Here is a 12189-nt window from a genome sequence, read left to right as displayed (position 1 = left end):
TGAACCATGTTACTTTCTGGTAAAAACACCTTCTTCAGGGCTCCCCTTTTAGGCATGAGGCCCACAGGATGAGGCCCAGACTCTTGGTCTTCTACAGTCTAGTCCCAAAATATAGTTCTCAAGCAGAGACCTAGTATAGAAGTTCAGAGTCCAGGATCTGGAATCGGAATATCAGCAGGACACAGTATTTGACTCCTAGCTGCTAGTCATTGCCTGGGTGACTAGACAAATCATCTAGTTTCTCTATACCTCATCCATAAATAGGTATAATACTGTCTTCCAATTTTCTTTTTTGGAACCAGGGATTGAACTCAAGGGCACTCAACCACTGAGCCCCATACCCACCCCTGTTTTATATTTTATTTAGAGACAGGGTCTTGCTAAGTTGCTGGGGCTGGCTTTGAGATCACAATCTTTCTGCCTTAGTCTCCTGAGCCACTGGGATTACAGGCTACGCCTGGCTCTGACTTCCAAATTTTAATGATAAATACATTAATATATGCAAAGTACTTACCATAATGCCTGGCATATAATAAGCATGAAGAAGCTATTTGCTGTTTTTATGGTCATCCTTGGCTCCTGTTTCCCTTTAACCAGACAGGCCTCATCACACACTGGACATCACTGCTGACACATCCCTGAATTTGTCCCTTTGTGTTTTTGATCTTCTCTGCTCTCCCAACCCTTCCTCCAGCTCGCTTCTTACAACTCTGGAAAGCCTTCTCCAGCCACCCAGCCCTAGTTCCCCTCTTAGGAGGCCTGGAGCATTGGAGCTGGACAGCTTACCTGGCCATGAGGCCGCTGGCTCCCGCAGCTCTCCTGCTTTTCCTCTCTTGAGTTGTTATGAAATGCTGGCATGCAGGGCCTTGTCCGTGGGCCAGCGTGGATGGCTGTGCATGTTGCTCCCTGCACCAAGAGTGCTGGTCAGGAGATGAATAAAGCTAAAATATGGCCTCCTGCAATCTGCCTGAAGGAAGCGGGGCAACTTCTGTCACTGGCCACCCAGAGGCCCCCTTTTCTTTCTTTCTTTCTTTCTTTTTTTTTTTTGTGGTTATTACCATCAATTCTGATTCTTTTTATTTTTTTATTTTGTTCTTACTAGTTATACATGACACTAAAGTGTCTTTTGGCATATCATACATACATGGAGTATAACTTCTTGTAGATGTAACATGATATGGAGTTACATTGGTCATGTATTCATATGTGCACATAGGAAAGTTATGTCTGATTCATTCTACTATCTTTCTATTCCCATCCCTTACCATTCCCTTCATTCCCCTTTGTCTAATCCAAAGCACTTTTAATGTCCACTGCCCATTGTGAGTTAGCATCCACATATCAGAGAGAATATGTGGCTTTTGGTTTTTGAGGACTGGCTTATTTCACTTAGCACAATAGTCTCCAGGTCCATCCATTTACTGGCAAATGCCATAATCTTGTTCTTCTTTATGGCCGAGTAATATTCCATTATGTATATGTACCACATTTTCTTTATCCATTCATCTGTGGGAGGACTCCTAGTTTGGTTCCCTTGTTTAACTGTTGTGAATTGAGCTGCTCTAAATATTGATGTGGCTGTGTCATGGTAGTATACTGATTTTAAGTCCTTTGGGTATAAACCAAAGAGTGGGGTGACTGGGTCAAATTGTGGTTCCATTCCAAGTTTTCTGAGGAATCTCCATATTGCTTTCCAGAGTGGTTGTACCAATTTGCAGTCCCACCAGCAATGTATGAGTGAACCTTTCTTCCCACATCCTCACCAACATTTATTGTTACTTGTATTCTTGATAATTGAGGGACCCCTTTTCTAATCCATGCAAAGGCAACAGGTATACTAGGCCACCCTCCCTCCATTTCCCTATCTGGATCCATGCCTTCCCATGGTGCATGATGGGTCTGTGCACCTTTCAAAGGCTTCTTAAGTGCCCTAATTCATGAAATCCAGGTTTCCCACAAGCTGAAAAGTCTTCCCAGGGGGATATCAAGAGGGCAAGACCCAGTCCCTTCCCCTCTGGGGGTGTCTGTCCCTGGCCCAGCTCCAGGGTGGTCCGGTGGGCCCACAGGGAGGCAGAGGACTCTTGGTGGAGCTCTTCTTCATAGTGGGAGGGAGAGGGCTGTTGCCCCAGGAATATGAGTCTTGGGCAAGTAGGTAGAATAGGAAGGGCATTGCCTGGGCCCTGGGCAGCCCCTCGGGGCCACCTTCTCCTCCCAGCTGCGTCCCACACTGGGTGTGGGCCTCGTGCCCAGGAAGTCTGCTGGCTCTCCTGCCCAGCCAGAAGAGAACACAGGCAGGCAGCAAGCCAAGGGGTGTGGGCTTGGCAGCCGGGGGCCCCACAGAGCTTCACAGTCCACAGAGGTGTGAGGCGTGGGGTGGTGGAGGAGAGCAATGAGGCTCTTAGGGGTCTCTGGACCCTTTGGGAACTGAGGCAGCACCTACTTCAGGGCCGCTCTGGAGGCAGGCCTGAGGTCTCTGGCGGGGGCTGGGTGTCCTCCCTGATATTCCCCAGAGTGTGCAGAGCTGGAGCCTCCAGCTTAGTTACCTGCCTGGAAACAGGGATGCTGTGTTCTCTTCCAAGCTAGCTTCCAAGTAGACCAGGGTGCAACTCTGGGAAGCAGAGACCCCTGCAGGGTTCTGCCTCCACCCCGCCCCCATCCCTATCCTGTCAGCTGCATCCCCTGGGGTCTGTGTGCCAGAAATCCAATCTTCTCAGACCTGGGTGTGGCCACGGAAAGAGCGAGAGGCCCCAGGCTTGGCCTCAGAGCAGGGGGTGTAACTCACAGGGCTGAGTGGGGTCCTCAGGCAGACCAGGGAGGCTGACGGTGTTGGGAGGGTGGCCCAGCAGCAGAGTGATCTTGAGACACCTGGGGGACACCTGGGAAGGGCTGACTTTCACCCTTCCAGGATGGGCAGTAGGGAGCGAGGGTACCTGTGTAGATGGTGCCAGGCAACAGGCTGGTACTAGCCCCACCCAGGCAGTACTCACTAAGCTCACTGCCCTATTCTCTCTGCCTTTGGTTCCTGCGGTGTGTGGCAGCCCAGTGCCATCTGACCCTGGCCCGTGCAAGGCCTCCCTGGCCAGCCAGATGGAGAGAGGAGGCAGATCTCTGCCCTCTCCAAGCCTTGACAGCACCCAGTTCCTCCGGTAAGACTGAGCCACTTGGGAGGCATCAGGGTGTGTAACCTGCAGCGAGCTGGGCCTATAATCCTAGGAGGGGGCTGCTGCTGCCCCTTCGGCCTGAAGCAGAGGTTCTGGGAACCGGTCCTCCTCTCTGATGCCCTTACCCTACTCCATTTCCTTCACTGCTGCTGCCTCCCAGCTGCCTTCACAGCCTCTACCTTGTTTGTCCCAAGTCCTGTTGGCCCAGGGCTCTCCACCCTTCTCTCGGCTCTTCACACTTACGTTCCCCGGTGTTTAGGTGCCACAGCTTCCGGAAGTTACAAGGAATACTGTGAACTCTCAATACATTGAAATCCATGATGGAACTAACTGGAAACTATGACAAAGAAACAAAACCAAAGCCAAAAGGAAAAGCTGGCCCTAGGCACACATGTGCCCGTGAAAAGAGCGAAATGTGGAGATGTCGAGTGACGCGGGTGGGCTCTTGGCATGGTTTTCTGCTAATACGAGCCGATTGCCTGTTCATTTGTTTAATCGTGCCCTAGCAGACAAGTGGTAGCAGGCGCCAGAGGTTGGAGAAGGATTTACGGGAGTAAAACTTAAAACTGAGACTGCTCTGTTCATTAACAGATTTTCCCCCTTCCAACCAGGAAGCAGGGTTAATGTCCTCTGCAGCTAGTTCTGCGCGCTCTCCCTGATCGGGAGCAGCCCACACCCCANGTGTATAAGAGACAGCCCCCCCCCCCGTCCTGTGTCTTTGGCCCCTGGACTCTCTTTATTTATTTATATTTTTAATAAAGTGCTAGGGATTGAACCCAGGGTCTTGTGATGCTAGGCAAGCACTAACACTGAGCTACATCCCCACCCAGTCCTTAAGATCCATCTTTTTTTTTTTTTAATATTTAAGTTGTAGGTGGACACAATACCTTTTTTTTTTTTTAAATTATTTTTATGTAGTGCTGAGGATCCAACCCAGGGCCTCATGCATGCTAGTCGAGCGCTCTACCTCTGAGCCACAATCCCAGCCCCTTAAGATCCATCTTGAGGTACAAAACACTCATCATGTCCAAAACCAAGCCCATCATCCACATCTTGTAGGACTCAGATTGAGGTCTGGGCTCCTGGAAGCCCCTCCGTCCATTCCACTGGGAATTTTCTTTTTCTACTCTTGAACATCCCTTGAATTCATACCTTTTTCTTGGTCCCATATTTGGTCACTCCTGGCCCAGACCCTAGCCAAAGCATTCCCCAGCTGGTCTGTAGCCCTCCCCTTCCTAGTCTGTCAACCACCAGGGAGTCTTTCTCCAGAATAATCATCATTTAGGAATGCCCACTGCATCCTGTCCTAGACCTACTTGGAGACCAAGAGTTCTCAAAGCCAATGCTAGCTTCTTCTGAACCTCTCACCGTTTTGTTTTGTTTTTGAACCGGGAATTGAACCCACTGCACCCCATTCCCAGCCCTTTTAAAAAATATTTTATTTAGAGACAGGGTCTCACTGAATTGCTTAAGGCCTCACTAAATTGCCAAGGCAGGCTTTGAACCTGCGATCCTCTTTCCTTGGCCTCCCAAGCCACTGGGATTACAGATGTGCGCCATTGTGCTGGGCTACCCTCACCTTTGGTCAGGTGCTGGTCTCTTTGTCCAGCCTCCATTGGAGCTAAGAGGGGAGCTAGTGCCTTGGCCCCTAGTGCCTGCATGTGACAGACACGCACAACTGCTTCTTGATGAGTGAAAGAGGGTAGACTCTTCCTCAGACCATGTCGTTTCTCTGCTACAAGATCTCCAGGGATGTCCCCTTATCCAATCAATACAATATTTCAGGCCCTCGTCCATGAGGGCTCAAACCTATTCTTGAATCCCTCAAAACCTTAATGTCCTCATCTGTAAAATGGCGATAGAAGTGACAGATGGTGGGTGCATTTAGGATGACGTTAACCTGGCTTAGTAACTTGGCATTTGCACATATGTGTTCTGTAAACTTAGGGCATAGAACTTCTGCTCATTCTGTTTCCTATAAAATGGACTATAAAATGGGGTAGTGAGTACTAACTCTTAGGTTATGGAGAGGCCTACGTGAGGGAATGCATGTGACGTGCATCATTGGCACCAAGCCGGGCACAGAGTAAGTATTCATTCAGTTATAGCACTGGTTGGTCCCCAGCCCCAGCCCCACTTCCTACCCACCACCCCTCCCACACATGTAAGCACTGTTATTAATTTTCCAGGGTATCCTTCCAAGGTTGCTTTATGATTCTGCAAATAAATACAACATGTATCCTTATTTTCTGTATTTTTACACAAAAGTTTACATGCCCTACACCAGGAGTCAGCAAACTTCTTCCATAAAAGGCCAGAGAGTAAATATTTTAGGCTTCCTATGACATATGGCTTCTGCAACTACTCAGCTGAATAGCTGCAGAGCAAAAACAGTGCTAGACAATGAGTGTGGCTGTGCTCCAAGAAGGCTTTATTTATGGAAACTTAAATTTGAATTTTATATCATTTTCTCATGTCAAGAAATGTTACTCTTACGACTTTTTTTTCTTCAACCATTTAAAAACATAAAAACCATTGTTAGGTTACAGGCTATATGAAAACAGCTGGTGGGTGGGATTTGAGCTGTTGTTTTTTTCGCATTTCAATATATATCTTGGAGAACACTCCTTACTGATGTCAAGGAGCTGTTTCTATGTCCAGGGTGCATGACTCCATTCCTAGATAGATCCTAGTGTTCTGGTTTTCTTTTTTTGCCATGCTGGGGATCTAACCCAGGGCCTCAAACATGATAGACAAGCACTCTACCACTGAGCTACATCCCAGCCCTGTTTATTTTATTTTGAGACAGGGTCACAGTAAAGTGCCAAGGCTGGCTTTAAACATGTGATCCTCATGCCTTAGCCTCTAGAGTAGCTGTGGTTACAGGGGTGCATTACCCCCCCCCCCCACCACCACCACTGTCTTTAGATTCTAGTTTTTAAAACCAATCCCCTGAAAGGACACTTATTCTGTACAAAATATTTCGCTATTACAAAATAGTTCTGCTACGAATGGTCATGTATCATCTTGGATATATACCACTGCCTTAGGTCAGGTTCCCCAGAGGTGGAATTCAGGTGTGTGAGATTCAGTGGGAGAATGCTAAGGAGAAGGAAAGCAGAATGGGACATGGAGAGACCCAAGGAAGGATAGATTCCCAGATAAATCAAGCTTTGGCCCAGATGAGGCTGGAGTTTACAAAGTTGTCCCTTCTTGAGACAAAGGGGGAGGGGCTTTTGAACTTCTATTGGGGCAGCCATTGGCTGGGCAGTCATTGGCTGGGTAGTCAAGGTGGTGGGAGGAGCGTCTCAGGAGGTTCCCATTAACCACTTGGCTCTCCTTTACAGCTGCTGGGAATGCAAAGGGGGCCTCGGCAGAACAGCAGTAGCACCTACCACAGCAGGTTTACCTGCAGAATAGTCTCTGAGGGGGGGATTGCAAGGTCAGAGCATACATGCCTTGTGCTGGGAGTATAATGCAAAATTGTCAAAATGCTGGCCATAAGAGTCGAATCAAGCCAGGCACAGGGGCATACACCTGTAATCCCAGCAGCTTGGGAAGGCTGAGACAGGAGAATTGTGAGTTCAAAGCCAGCCTCAGCAACTTGGAGAGGACCTCAGCAACTTAGCAAGACCCTGTCTCAAAATAAAAAGTAAAAAAAGACTGGGGATGTGGCTCAGTGGTTAAGCGCCCCTGGATTCAATCCCTGGTATCACCTCCCCCCGCAAAAAGAGTTGTATCAGTTTACATTCCTGCCAGCAACATCTGAGAGAATGGCCTGTTTCTGCAGTCTCACCCAATGGGAGTGTTATTAAACGTTCACAGTCTTGCTAGTCTGATGGATTAAGACTTCCTGTCTCAGAGTAGTTTTCATTTGTACATTTCTAATAAAAGGTCGAGCATATTTCTTCCTGTGTAAGAAACATTTTTTTTCCCCCTGTGAACTGTTTCTTCATATCCTTTGCTGGCTTCCTTTCAGGGCCACTGGACTCTTTCCTGTTTCTAGGAACTCTTTAGATGTTACCGAGATTCCTCTTTTGTCTGTGATATGATTGCACATATTCTCCCCGTTGGGTCATTTATCCTCTACTTTGTTTTAGAGCAGTTTTGGCCAAGCAGAGGTTTTTGATCATAGAGTTTTTGATTAAGTAAATTTTGGGAAACACTTAGCAGACTTCCTGCCACCTGGTAGACACTGACTGGCTTTTATTTCCTTTCCCTTTCTTCGCCTCCATTCTGTGCTTTATTCAAACTCTGCTCCTGATTCTTTCTTAAACATGGCTGGTACTTCCCACTTATGGGCATCGCCTTATTTTTTTCCTAATCTAGAAGAACTTCCTCCTAATTCTGAGTTCTAGAAACCCTACGCATCCATTTAAGTACCAGCTCAAAGGTCGCTTCCTCCTGAGACTTTCTGGAGTCCTTCTAGTCTTTCTTGCATCTGCAAACCTGTTCCCCACCACAGTCCAACTTGGGTCCTAGTTGTTTGCAGGCATTTACATGCTTTTCTAAGCCTCCATTGCCTTATCTCTAAAATGGAGTTTCTGGGAAGGATAGAGATTTATTTTTATTACAAAATAAATATATATTTATTCTGTACAATGCATATTTGTTGTTTAAAAAATTCCCAAAATACTGACATATGTAATGTTTAAAACTGTAGTTACCCACGCACCAGGCACTCTCATCCCAAGGAGCAGCCACTGTATACAGATCTTTCCAGATGTTTCCTTTTGCATATATCAATGTCTAAGGCAGAGGGAGAAATTTTTCTTAAAACATAAAACTGGAAGCATATCATCCATATTATTTTGCAACTTACTTTTCTAATCACTAAAGTAACATGGATAAGGGGACATATTTAAAGCATTTTGGCTCAGCTGGATGTGGTGGTGCATACCTGATTATAATACCAGGTACCTAAGAGGCTGAGGCAGGAGGATCACAAGTTTGAGGCCAGCCTGGGCAACATAGCAAGACCCCATCTCAAAAAATAAAAATATAAATAAATAAAAACTGAGCAGTTGACTCAGTTTTCAATGAGTGGTAATGATAATGATTCTACCTTATATTGATACCTTATAATGATATTTTCAACTTGTCTTTTAATAGCAAAGACTCTTCAGTAACAAAATAGTATTTGGAAACCTATGTTATTTATATCTCTATAAATTAGAGTGAAACTGCCAGGCAAGGGTGGAAATGGTTGGGGTGGGTGACTTGGAGCCCCTCACTGAGTGTCTCTACATCACCATTTGAAGATCTTAGTGTGGGGTCAGGGTATGGGCACATTCTGCACATTTAACTATGTGGCACAACTGTGGGTACACACTATGCAGGTTGTTTTCATGTGGGTTTGGAGGTCCCACGTAGCTGGAATGGGAATTTTTTCCCCCGAATTCATTGAAAAACTCCTGGAGTCTGGGTGAGAGCAGAACTTAGTGGATCCCCCTTGGCGTGGTATGGTGCTCTCTGCAATGGCCTTTTTTTTTTTTTTCCAAGGTTTATATTTTAGTTGTAGGTGGACACAATACCTTTATTTTATTTCTATGTGGTGCTGAAGATCGAACCCAGTGCCTCACGCATGCTAGGCGAGCACTCTACCTCTGAGCCACAACCCCAGCCCCCCCACCCCCACTTTGCTATGGACTTTTTATGGTCCACAAAGAGGCAAAATGAAGTCAACGTGGTGAGATTTCCATAACGTTAAACTTATTCAAGTGTGTTTTGGGCACTGTGATGTCTTTTCTTTCATGAAATGACGGTGGTAATCATTGGTAGGTGTGCATGTTTTAATATTACACCTAAATAAAACGTTGGCCACTTATGTTGGTCCCCCAGATTTGCTTCACAGTTTCACTAATCCATGAAATCCTGAGGTCTAGATGACGGTTTGGGTCCATTCTGGTAGCTTTGCTGGGACTTTCCTGGAACAATCCAGAGAGATAACAAGTTCCATCCTGTGCTGTATAAGTCTGGGGACCCCTGTCCTCAGCTGAGATGGCAGCAGCTCTTCTAAGAAAGTTACCTTCTCACTGGGGCTCTGCTCACCTCTGTTGCCCTTGCTCTATTGTCCATAGGGGGACACTGCTTCTTTGGACCACCCTGGACCAAACAGGGCACCAGACTCTTCTGATGCCCCACCACCTGTCTGAGATCAGGATGAGACACTCAACCAAGACCTGGCTGAAGGCTTGTGGTTGGTTAAGGGAAGTGAGTGTAGAGATGGCACAAGGCCAGGTGACTGGGCTCACAGACCCCACGGCTCTACCCTGGCCCAGCTGCCTCTGCCTTCTAAGCCGAGAGGGGAACAGCAGCCAGCTGGAGACCCCCAGGGGGGCAGAGCCAAGAGCCTACAGCCCTGCCCACTGCCCTCTCTCCCTGCCCACCTCAGAGGACGAGGCTGAGGTGAACCATTGGGATAGCAGCCTCTATGCAGGGAGAATCTGCCGGGAACCTTGCTGTTATTCCTGTTACTTAATTCTCCATCACAGCAATAGATGACAATAAATCAGGCTCAGATGACTCTGGTGGTGAAAACATGTTGATACCAGATTTGGCACTTGGGTTTTTATATATAAGGATGCTCGGGCAGCAGTAACAAGTTTGCTTGTTTAAAATTATTTTTAATTTTTTTTTTAGTCTGTTTATTCCCTTTAGATGAAGAAGACTTTTAAATGACTCAGTCACATTTTCTTATCTGGCTTGGCAAGAGGTATTTAGTACAAACTGTAACTAACCCTTTTCTGTCCCTTTGTTCATGGACTTTAAAATTCCAGCATACTTTTCAAATTGTGACCATTTACTTGTTTTCACAAAATAACCACACGGTCTCCATGTGTTCTCAGTCCAGGGATAGGAATCTGGGGCTGGTGGGTTACAATTTTATGAGACAAACAACTCAAATAGTTAAGATGTCAAAGGTCATGAGTAGAAAGTTTCCATACAAATAGGAAATAGATTGATGAACAAAATTTCAACCTCAGAAGTAATTTTAAAATGGGAGATAAAATCAACTTTGAAGTGCCGTTTTGTACTCAAAGAACAAAGTACAAAAAAAAAAAAAAAGCAAAAACAGCAACGAAAACCTAACATGCTATGTGGTGAGGTTCTGCTCTACAAGGTGTGTTTGTATATTTTGATGTGATCCTTCCAGAAAGCAAAGCGCCATGCATATTAGAGCCGTGAGTGTTTGTAATCTTTGACACAGCCATTGTAGCCCAAGGGACTGAGTTAATCCTAAAGTAGTAACCCTTTTCAAAATGTTTATTATTTTAAAAAATTGGAAACATCTAGAAAAGATGAGAATAGTCCAGTGAATCCTCTGATAAATAAAAATGTTCATTATTTAAAATTTTCAAATATACAGAATGAAATAAAATAGTAAAGGAATATTTTAGCAGAAAAAAAAAATCCTATGTGTAAGAATGTTCACCGTGAAAAGTTTAAAGCAATTAAAGAATACTAGGCGACTATTTGAGAAAGTTGTGATTCATCTTCAGATATAATATCATGGGACAGTGAAAAATATAGAATCCCAATCCAGTGGCTTGGGAGGCTGAGGCAGGAGGATCAAGAATTCACAAAGCCAGCCTCAGCATCTTAGCAAGGGCCTAAGCAACTCAGTGAGACCCTGTCTCTAAGTAAAATATAAAAAGGGCTGGGGATGTGGCTCAGTGGTTAAGCACCCCTGCATTCAATCCCCAGTACCAAAAAAGAAAAAAAAAAGTGGAATCCTGTAGAGTGTGATCTAATGTTAAGTGAAAAGATCAAGTTAACTTGTATCTATGGATGATGATGATAGTGTAAAATCACTTATCTGAGCAAGGGTTGGGAGGAAATAGGCGAAAGTGTTTGCTGGTTGGGTGGGGGATGATGCATTCATGTTTTTCTCCTGGAATATTGTTACTATATTATTTATAATAAAAATAAACATTAGAGGATAGGAAAGGCAGCAGAATACAACAGACACTAGTATGGCAATATGTAAATCAGTGGATGTGTAACTGATGTGATTCTGCAATCTGTATATGGGGTAAAAATGGGAGTTCATAACCCACTTGAATCAAAGTGTGAAATATGATATGCCAAGAACTATGTAATGTTTTGAACAACCAACAATAAAAATAAAATAAATAAATAAACATGATTCTACGACATGTACAATCAGAAAAATGAGAAATTATATCCCATTTATGTATGATATATTAAAGTGCATAAATACATTCTACTGTCATGTTAAACTAATTAAAACAAATTTTAAAATTTAAATAAATAAATAAGAGGGAGATTCTGGGCTCTGTCCCTGAATCCACCTGTAAATGGGTGCTCCACAGTTAATTCATATAAAGGGTGATATGAAGAAGTGGCCAGATGAGGGAGGGCACAGAGAAGCTGCTCCTGGGATGTGACCCCCTATGCCATGGTTGTCTGTCTCCATAGGACCCTGAGTGGGCTCAGCCAAGTCCTCCCCTCCCAGCAGCACATGGGGCTGTCCCGAACGGTCAGACGTTACCCAGCCAGTGCTGCCAGCGGCCAGCTGACTTCCAATGCTCTGCCCGTGGGCCTGGGCCTGGAGCAGAGGGATGGTCCCCAGCAGGCAGCATCTCCGGACCACCTCTTGTCTCCCTGGGGTAAGGCTGTCCTGCCTCGGGACCTAGAGGAACAGGACATCTAAATCTCCACCCCTCTTTAACCCACCTCTACTTCCTTCTCCACTGTCCCAGAGGAGTTGAATTGACACCTTGTCCGTCATTCTTTCAGTCAATCAAAAAACAGTATTTGGGTACTTGCCCTGGGTTGACTCTAGGCTTGCCAAACCAGCTGGTCTGGACTTGGCCCCTGTGGAGACCCTGAGACCTTGGCTGCTCTATCTCTGCCTGTCACCACCCTTCCTGGATCACGAGTCCTCCACATTTCCTCCTTGATGTCTTGCTGGTGGCTTCCCTACACGTACCAAATGTACCAAATAAAGGGCTTGATCCTTGTTCCCGTAATCGGGCCCCCAAACCTGCCTCTAATCATCCCT

General features: G+C 45.6%; 1 protein-coding gene across 1 annotated transcript in view; it reads left to right on the top strand.

Annotated features, from left to right (window-relative positions):
• Ltbp2 (latent transforming growth factor beta binding protein 2) overlaps nt 1-12189 on the top strand; it is a 108121-nt gene that overhangs the window by 37271 nt on the left and 58661 nt on the right. The window contains 1 exon segment of the mRNA XM_048798992.1: nt 11604-11794. Within this exon segment, the coding sequence (XP_048654949.1) occupies nt 11604-11794 (191 nt within the window).

Source organism: Marmota marmota, unplaced genomic scaffold (assembly GCF_001458135.2).
Source record: "Marmota marmota marmota unplaced genomic scaffold, marMar, whole genome shotgun sequence".
Classification (NCBI taxonomy): Eukaryota; Metazoa; Chordata; class Mammalia; order Rodentia; family Sciuridae; genus Marmota; species Marmota marmota.
Note: the sequence above shows the minus strand (reverse complement) of the source record. Positions and strands in the feature narration are given on the sequence as shown.